The sequence below is a fragment of the Micromys minutus genome, assembly GCF_963924665.1.
Source record: "Micromys minutus genome assembly, chromosome: 24".
Taxonomy (NCBI): Eukaryota; Metazoa; Chordata; class Mammalia; order Rodentia; family Muridae; genus Micromys; species Micromys minutus.
In genome coordinates this window covers 27,913,236-27,922,937 of record NC_137959.1, presented here as the reverse complement: position 1 = coordinate 27,922,937, position 9,702 = coordinate 27,913,236, and the positions used below count along the sequence as shown (strand labels likewise).

At 52.1% G+C, this 9,702-nt stretch overlaps 1 protein-coding gene across 1 annotated transcript; it reads right to left on the bottom strand.

Moving 5' to 3' along the window:
• Positions 1–900: 900 nt before the first annotated feature.
• Positions 901–9,702, bottom strand: CA7 (carbonic anhydrase 7). The gene is made up of 7 exons (XM_080936586.1): positions 9,601–9,702; positions 6,915–7,112; positions 3,168–3,286; positions 2,695–2,790; positions 2,531–2,593; positions 2,009–2,164; positions 901–1,556 (listed from the first exon to the last, which is right to left on the bottom strand). The coding sequence occupies exons 1-7, from the start codon at positions 9,638–9,640 to the stop codon at positions 1,434–1,436; spliced, it is 795 nt and encodes a 264-aa protein (XP_080792712.1). The 5' UTR covers positions 9,641–9,702; the 3' UTR covers positions 901–1,433.

Genomic DNA, 9,702 nt, shown 5'->3' with positions numbered 1-9,702 from the left:
TCAAGGTGCCCCTCAGCTGTCCCTCCCCACCTATGCTAACTTCATATTTCACTGTACTGGTCACTATCCCAGATCCCCACCTCCCAGCCCTTTGTGCCTCGGCCCTTTCACTGTCCGGTGCCTGTCCCACTGCCTCACTGGAGCCACAATGCTCACTGAGACTCTAAACCCAAATGTGAGCAGCCACAGGAGCTCCCTGGACCAGAACTGACACTGACAGGAAGAGAGAAGGAAGTCCTTCTGGTGTCATTTTAAGGGGACGCTCGTTTTCAAGTTTTTGTAAATATGAAGTTTAGAACTCGATTTTGTGCCACCTTAAATTTTCCTTCTAGCATCTGAAATATGAGCACCTAACATAACCCGTCCCTCTCAGGGTTCCCTCCAACCCTCTACCTGGGGACCTTCTCTGGTCTCTTCTCACCTGATCGCTGCCTTTCTCGGTCTCCTAACCATAGGCCACTGCTTCCTCTCCTCACTCTGCAGGAAATCTGCCCCATTTGCACACCCATTTGCACACCTGGCCCTGCCAATGGCTCCCTGGATCAGCCCTATAGTTACTTTAAGCTCTCAATGGGAGCCTGAAATTTGTTCCACCCCAAACTCCTCCAGCCTCAGAACACTGGCTAGAATTACACATCATCCCCCCAAGAGGGAGCTTCTCTAATGTACCCACAGCTTCTCCCCCATCAGTGCTAGTCCTGCCTTGACTCACTGCCACTGGCTTCCCAGAGCCTAGCACAGTACTGGACAGAGCATAGGCACTCAGGGAGAATTTGTTCCATGAATAAATGAATTTATTTGCTAGTACATGAGTGAATTGTTATGTAGGTGGCTTTGGTGGCTGGGTAGGAACAAAGGGAGATAGTATATAAGCTATAGCCAGGGCCTGCCCGTGGCAGCAGATGGCTGGAGGAGGCCACATCGCCTCCAGCATCTGGGTGCGATTGTAATGGCCTGGCAGTGAGGTGCATGTATGGCAGAGGCCTGCGGAAGAGGTAATGCAGAGTGGGCAGCTCTGCCCACCTCTAATTATTGCTTGAGTCTTTATGGCAGAGACAGCTGCCTACCCCCGGGGGAGCTGTGTCTTGGCCATCACAGTGTGAACTCCAGTTGGGGCTGTTTGATACAGCCAGCATGGAGGACAAGAGGAAGTTCTCAGGGGCCTTTGGATCTGGAGAATCAGAGGCAGCCCAGGCTTGGACTGTGCTCAGTTCCTGTTCTTCCAGCCCCTAGGGCAGCAGGAGGGTACCTCCAACTCAAGGGTTCCATCGAGAACCCTTCAATGTGATCAAGGAGCAAGCCAGCTGAAGGAGGGCCTGTAGCACCCTCTATCCCCCACCCCCGGGGAGCGAGCCTCAGATGGTTTGGTGTCCGCTGACATGGAAGCCCTTGGGAGGATGGTGCCCCAGTGGCTGGCTGAGTAGGTGGGAAATTCAGGCTTGGAAGGATGCTTTGACCACTCGGCCCTTCAGTGGCTGTGGTGGCCGGAAGTTGTTCACCATATGGATCCTCTCATCATCTTCTGAGGTAAAAAGCAGGCTCCGAAATTTCTCCATCTTAAGGCAAAAAAAAAGGATGGTCAGGGTGGGGATGGGTGGGGTCCCAGATGCTGCTTGGAGAGCTCTACCCTTCTGCTTCTCCTGTGGGACTCCAACCCCCCCCCCCCCCCGCCCTTCCTTTTCTTTGAGAGTCAACCTTAGTTAGTGGCTTCTTAATGGGCCCCTGAACATGAAACCAGGTTAGTTCTGATCTTGTCCAGCTGAGGCATTTGGGCAACTGCAGTTTTCTGATCGCAACACAGTGATCCCAGGATCAGACCCCTTCCTTTCCTGCCATGGTTGGGTCCTTGGGACTAACAACCAAGCTGACATCAATCAAAGATCCTATGGTTTAGAAGCCAAAATGATAGTCAAATGGGAGGGCCTAGACCACATTTTGCTGGTTGGAATTCATCCTGCCAGGGCTGAAATCTGGATGCTCCCATTCATGGAACTCCGGGAGGACTCACCTGCCTCTCAGAGATTCTGATGGGCTCCCGGAGCACAATCCAAGTGACACTCTCACTGAGTGGGGGTGTGGTCAGGGAGCCGGGGTATGTCCAGTAGTGCCGGCTGGTGGGCAGCAGGCACTTGGGGTTGAAGCAGCTGAACTGGGCCTTGGTGTCCTGGGAAGGGTGGGAACCCAGGAATTAGTACAGAGATCCTACCAAAATCAGCCCAGGGGTTTCCTTGCTTGTTGATGTCAGTAAGATTTTTGGCATCTTCTTGACATGATGTTGCAAACTGTAGGCAAATACCTGTGACCCTAGGTGCTTCCTCCCAGCCAGGGCCAGGCTCTCTCATTTGCTTACATGTAAAAACTGTGGCTTCAAAGGCTCTCTGGTCATCCTGTCCATACCCTTGCCTCTGGATGCCCTCACTGGGGCGATGTAGCAGACCACCATAGTGGGGCCACTCCATGAGCCAGTGTCAACCATCCTCTCTCTCCGGCTGGCCGCTCTGGAGAGGAACAGCAACTCCACCAGTCTCACCTTAAACCGGACCATGTAGAGAGCATCTGTCAGGCGGTTCATGCTTGGGTGCTCATCTCCTGTCTGTCCGGAAGAAGACAATGTGAGCCCCAATCCCTTTGTTCCAAAGCTAAGGGAACGTGAATCCCCCATACTCTCCCTAGCCCTGGAGATCCACCACCTACCTCCAGGAAGACACCAACCACAGCCAGGCCATCAGGGGCTGCAGCCGCCTCCCCAAAAGTGCTGTACTTCTTGGCATTCCAGTGAACCAGATGCAGCTGGAGAGGCAAGAACAAGCCAGGCCAGACCAGGGCTGAGTGCCTCCAGAAACAGCAGGGGCTTGAAATCAGTCTTCCCTTGCTCCCTCTGTAAGAGGTGGGGCTGCAAGCCCCCTAATCTCAGCATCCTAGGGAGCCCCTGGAGAACCACAGGTAGTGTCCATTCCATTCTGGGTCCTTCCTAAAACTCCAGGATGCATAGTTCAGGTGTGTGGACAACATGCAGATGGGGTGGGGGGGTCTCCTAAAGGCCCCAGGTGCTCTTCCACATGTTCTTCAGAGCCCTTCTCCAGGCACCCTTGAGCCCCACCCACCCCCACTGTCCCATACACCCTCCTTCCCCAGGCAACAGAAGGATGCAGTGAAAAAGACCTCACCTCACTGGGGAAGGACTTGCCATCCACTGTATGCTCTGAGCCCACGTCGCGCTTCTTGCCCCAGTGGAAGTGGAGCTGCTTGAGACGATAAGGCCCTTCCAGGGGGCCCCCAGCCACCACTGTGGGCAGAAGTAGCCGTTCATGTGGGAGAGCACTCAGCTTGGTGAGTGGCAGTGCCAGGACCCAAGCAGTTCAGGTAAGGACTGTGTACGTGTGTATGTGTGTGTGTGTGTGTGTGTGTGTGTGTGTGTGTGTGGTGTGTGTGTGTGTGTGTGTGTGTGTGTGTGTGGTGTGTGTGTATGTATGTGTGTGTGTGTGTATGTATGTATGTGTGTGTGTGTGTGTGTGTGTGTGTGTGTGTGTGGTGAGGTGTGTGTGATGTTGGGGATCAAACCCAAGGCTTTATGCATGTTAGACAAGCATTCTATTGATGAGTAATATCCCTACCAAGAGCTCATTCCATAATTATCAGTCTTGGGGATTGAACTTAGAGCCTCAAATATTCTAGACAAGTACTCTACCACTGAGCTAATCTCACCTTTTGGACATTTTTATTTTGAGGTAGAGTCTTGCTAAGTTTCTAGGCTCACTTTAAATGTACTATTCTGCATCAGACTCCAGAGTAGCTAAGACCATAGGCCTATACTACCAAGCCTGACTAGGGACTATATTTTCCATGTGGAAAACTTGCTGAATGGAACATGAGTTTGTCCCACCAGTCCCTACAGTCTGACCCCCAAGTCTGGGTCAAAGCAGAAGGTATGACATCCTACTGAATAACTAAGGAGCCTGTTCTGATAGGGTAGGGCTTTCTACTGGTTTCTCCCTCCCAACGCCAGCCAGATTTCCTGTGGAAGCTGGCCTCCTGTCTCTCAGACCCTTTGTTCCCACAAACAATAGGCATCCCATTTCTGGGGCCTGACGGCTGAATGGAAACTTTTTTTTTTTTTTTTTTTTTTTTAGTTATCTGGGCAGCACAGGGGAACAGAATTTATTTTGGGGCCAATTTTATCTTGCTTTTGTTATTTATTTATTTATTTATTTATTTATTTATTTATTTATTTATTTATTTGAGACAGGGTCTCACTAGGTATCTCAGACTATGTAGACTAGGCTGGCCTTGAACTCACAGAGATCTGCCTGCTTCTGCCTCCCAGTGCTGGGATTAAAGGGGTGTGTCACCTTGTCTGGCTGGACCTATTTTATAAGGGAGGAAAGTGAGGTAAAACCACATAACGAGGTGCCAAGCATACCCACAGTGCAAACCCACAGCGTCTGTGCCCCAAACTCCTGACCACCAACCAGACTGCATTGCTTCCCTCTAACCTGGAGTCTCCCCAAAACATCCATTGCCTTGGAACAGTGGGCCAGTTCCTGAGAGTCCCTACATTCCCAGTCAGCACCAGGGCCTCCCACGGCCATCCCCTGTACAAACAGCCTCTTTGGAGGGCTGCAGCCATGGTGATTTTGTAACTTTCTCACCTTGATAGCTATGACCTAGGACTCTTGGGACTGATAGAATTTCCAGCTGAAAGAGATCTGTCTGTGGAAAGACCCTCGCTGGGCCTGAATGTGAGCTCCTGGATCAAGTGACACCTCTGAGCTCAATTCCACCAGGCCAGTTCATGATTGGTGACCAGGACAAAGTCCAGAGGTCCATCCCTGCTGCTCTATGTCAGAAGCAGGCTATCTAAGGCCAGAGTACAAAGGGAATCAGGAGCTGGGCTTGGTTGCTCTGCACAGAACTTTCATTAAGCCTGTTCTGTGGTTGGGAGATTTCCCCATCCATCTGCAGGTTCTACCTGTCTGAGCTGACGTCTCCTCGAACCCTACAGGATGGTGTCAGAGGGGTGCCCTTCTTCTTACTTTGTATCAGTGGTTCTCAATCTCTCTACCACTCTGACCCATTCATATAGTTCCTCTTGTTGTGATGACCGCCCCCCCCCCCACACACCATAAAATCATTTTTGTTGCTACTTTGTAGCTGTTATTTTGCTAGTGTTATAAATAGTAATGTAAATATCTGTGTTTTCTGATGGTCTTAGGTGAGCCTTGTGAAAGGGTCATTCAATCCACATTCCAAAGGATCAGTACCCACGGATTGAGGACAGCTGCTTTCTACGATTGCAGACGCTCTGCTGTAACTGTGAACTCTATGTATGTGATGCTCCAGAGTAACCTACAATGGGTGATAGCAGAGGTCCGCCTATCTTCCTCTTCCCCACCGGCAGAGGTCCGCCTATCTTCCTCTTCCCCACCGGCAGAGGTCCGCCTATCTTCCTCTTCCCCACTGGCAGAGGTCCGCCTATCTTCCTCTTCCCCACCGGCAGAGGTCCGCCTATCTTCCTCTTCCCCACCGGCCCCCTGGGGAAGTAGAGCTCAAGCCAGGCCTCTAGTGTGAATGCTCAGACCAATTATCCAATGCTCGCTAAAGACTATTCCCTAAGGCCTCTGCCTAGGAATTTGCCTTGGAAACCTGGACTCTGGTCCTAAAGCAAAGAGGCCTCGGAAGGCACTGCCACAATTTTGTACAGGGCCTCACTCTGTCCCATGATAGTGAGGACCTTGAAAGTCAGGGATAAGTTGGAGAGACCTACGAAGCTGGAACAGGTATGTTCCAGCCTACAGACTGTTTCTCCATAAATTGTTATCTAGACCCCTTGTCTATGTCTGGGGCTCTGTGTGAAGACTTTTTCTAGAGTCAGTATGAAGGGGTGCTTTGGCTTTTGTTCCTAGGGGTTTTCTAGGCTTTCTCCCCTCTGCAGCAAGAGCAGAGGCTTTCTGAGGATTTGTTAACCCACCTGATGGGGTGGCAGGGAAGTATTGTTTTAGATAGGGTCACCAATCCAGGCTGGCCTCAGACTTACTATGTAGCCAAGGCTGACCTTGAACTATCCTACCTCCGTCTCTGGAGTTCTGGGATTACAGGTATGCACTATTGAACCTACGTTTTATGAGTTGCTGGGGCTCAAACCCAAGAACTTTTGCATTCTAAGCAAGCACTGTACCAACTAAGCTGTATTCCCCAGCCCCAGATGGGTTGATGCAGGACCTTGTGTTTGCTGAGCTCTACCACTGAGCCTCAGCCACCGGAATGGGTTCTTGGGAAGACTAAATGAAAGGCTAGCACAATTCTTTTTTGTTTGTTTGTTTGTTTGTTTGAGATAGAGTTTCTCTGTGTAGCCCTTGCTGAAACTTGCTCTGTAGTAGACCAGGTAGGCCTCCAACTCAAAGATCTGCCTGCTTCTGCCTCCTGAGGGCCTGGCTTAAAGGTATGCATCACCACCACCCAGCCGAGGCTGCCTGAATTCTAACATGTACGTGGGCACTCGGAACATTTCAGTCTTCTCCTCTTCCTCTGGGGACCTGTTCTGATCTCAGAAAAGAGGGCTTGAGCCTAGGCCACAGGCAGGTCAGTGAGTGGCTAGTAAAAACGAAACTGATCTGAATCTCTGAGGGGAAGGGAAGGAAGGGAGTTAGCATTTCTTGAGCATTTGTTTTATGCAGGATGACAAACATCATTTTAATTTTTTTTTTTTTTTTACTGCTTCCTCTATGTGAGTAGAGAATAGATCTTATTGCTCCATTTTATGCAATGAGAGGCTGAGGCTGAGCTCCAGGCTTTCCCACAGCCTGAGAGGGAGAGCTTCGCTGCCCTACCACAGCAAGCTGCCCCTCCTAAGGCTGCCCCACCCATGCTGTGAGCCCAGATGGGTTGGTGCAAGGTTTTTGGTAGGGGCCACTTACCGGTTCTGTCATCACTGTCATTGAAGTCCACCTGGACAGAGTGGCCATTGTTGGTGATGCTGAGGGACATGCAAGCCTCATAGAAAAGCTCCAGTGGCTGCAGGCTGGGCGAGTACACAGCCTGGCTCGATATGATATTGATGGGTGACTGGCGGTCTCCCTGGGCAATGGGATACAGCTTGTGCCAATTTGAAGGGCCTATAGATAGAGAAGGGTCAAGGACTTAGGCCAGCCAAGCTCCCGGGAACACAGCCCTGAATCCTAATCCCACCTCTTTCATTTCTTCATTCACCACCACCCTCCATTACCTTGTCTGGGAAACAGCTTCCAAATCCCCCCCACCCCATCCCCTTCCCCAGCATTGATAGGAGCCCAGAGAAGCACTGTAAGGCAGGGCATATAACACAGCTATAAGCTCAGAGGTGATTCCAGATAGAAACTCCACCTAACCCCCTCCCACCACCACAAACACTCAGGGATGCCCTTGGGCATCTGAAGCCACTCTATTTTACCTAACCCTGTCAGCAATTTAGCTTCTTCCTGAACCTCCCTCAAGGAACTTAGTGTAAACTTGGCATTTGGAATAATAATAAAAAAATATCTCATCAACCTGGCTTTTGGTAGGGGATGTGGTTTTTCTTTACAACCACAACTTTATGGGGTAGAAAGCAGTATGGGGTTCATGTCATAAGTGGGAAACCGGGATCAGCCATGCACGCTCACATGTATGTTTATGCACTGGTATAAGCACACAGCATGCCATATGCACAGGTATAAACATATAGCATGTATACGGACTGCCTCTACCTGTCTTCTTTAAACATGTGCTGGCAGGTCCATGTAGATCTTCTTGTGTACATACATGTATGCATGACTGAGCAGATCGTGAAGGTCCAAGCTCTCCCAGCATACCCCTCAACCCTGCTGATTACATCTGACACACACACATATGAACCCTCATACATAATCACCTTCTATTGGAACCCCAGTGAAGGGGCCACAGCAGACCACATACCCATGCACACTTATACTCAAGAATGCATGTATGTACATACACATACACACACACCTGCATGCACACCCACAGGCACCCACCACCTGCCTCCCAGAGACTCCATCTGCAGTGGGGAGGCTCAGCATCTCCCCGGGGAACATCCTGAGAGGCAGCCTATTTTTAGAGCTACTGCCGGCTGGTGCTTCTCCCCCTTTTTGGCTTCTTAAGTTTTCCCGAGAAAACAGCAGCAGGTGCCGACAGAGCTGTGTCCCCAATGGATGACTCAGAATGGTAGCCCAGCCCTACTGGGTTATTTTTGAAGCCCTGTGAGCGCTGCCGCATTTGGGCACCTCTGTCCTCTGTCCTTCTCTTTCCTGAGCTGGACCGCCCAGGTCTGACTGCGTGAGGGGTAGGTTCCTGAAGAGAACAAGCTGTTCAGGATGCTCAGCACAGAGCTAGAGGACAGGGCTAGAAGGAAGGTTAGGAACGGGCACTGGGACTACGGGGACGGCAGGGCGGCACTTAAAAGAGGCTCCAGGGCATTGCAGGCAGAAGATGGCCTTTTGTTACCTGACTTTTCTCCGCCTGATCTCTGCCGGTCTCTGTCACATCCTTTTACCCCAAATGTCTGTTATAATCTAGTATGCCCAAATCTAAGGTTGCCCTTCCAAAAACATGGTCCTTAGTCTCTGAGGGTCCCAGAGAGGGCAGAAACTGAGGCAACTATGGGATTTCCTCGGTCAGTTGCAACTTCCTACCACAGACAATAAATAGCCCAGGACGTTCACTTGCTCTCACAAAGTGACACCCCCTGGGAAAGTGGGAGCTGGAGGAATAGTACCCCCCCAGCACTTGCTCCCCTCTCCATTTGCCCTGCCTGGGTTCCCTTCCTGATAATCAGGATCCTGGGTGATCATCCTTATCTGAGAAATGGAGAAGCCCTTCTTTGCCCCACACCCTATCTTTCCTTGGCAAGAAACGAACCCAAACGGAGCTGACCTGCCTTAGACCCACACTCAAGCTGTCTAGCTCACCGGCTTCGTCCATACTCTCTCTGCAAGCCTAGGAAACTGAGGCAGAATGGAGGAGCGGTCCTCCTGGTCAGACCCAGGACCCATAGCCCCACTCAGGACGCACTGAGACACTCTACCGGGTGTAGACACCCAGACGTTCCCGTTGTGTCCCGAAGTGCCCTTCCTCTTTCCCCGCGTACCAGCCTGCGCCGCAGCTTGGACACTCCAACGGGGAAACTCTCGTGGGGACACGGAGGCCAGCTCCCAGAAGGTCCCTGCATACCCGTTGTGCGCTCTCCCCGCAATAACACCCGCGCATGGCGCGGCGACTCGGCCACCCCCCTCCCGCCCCCGTCGCCCTAAGCCACCTGCAAGCGCTGCGCACGCCCGGGGGAGAGAGAGTGCGGGGCCGGGTGGGAGCCAGCCCTGCAGTCCCGCGCTGCGCGGAGGCGGCGGCAGGACGCGCTTAGCTACCCAGTGGTTCGCGGGCGGGCCCGGGGCGCAGCACGGACTTTGCGCCCAGAGCAGAAGAAGCAGGGCAGGGGTTGGGTTCTGGGGACTGCACGAGAGAGAGGTCCGAGTGGGTTCTGGAGCATGGGGCTTGCAGACTCCGAAAACCTGGTCGGACGCGCGGGTCGCAGTGAATCCAGCTGGGTGAGAACCAGGGGTCTGCGCCTACCGTCGTCCTGGCCGTAGCCCCAACAGTGGTGGCCGGTCATGCCGCTGTTGTCTCCGCGGCCCTGCACCTGCCGGCTCCGTTCTGTCCGCTCGCTCCGTCTGC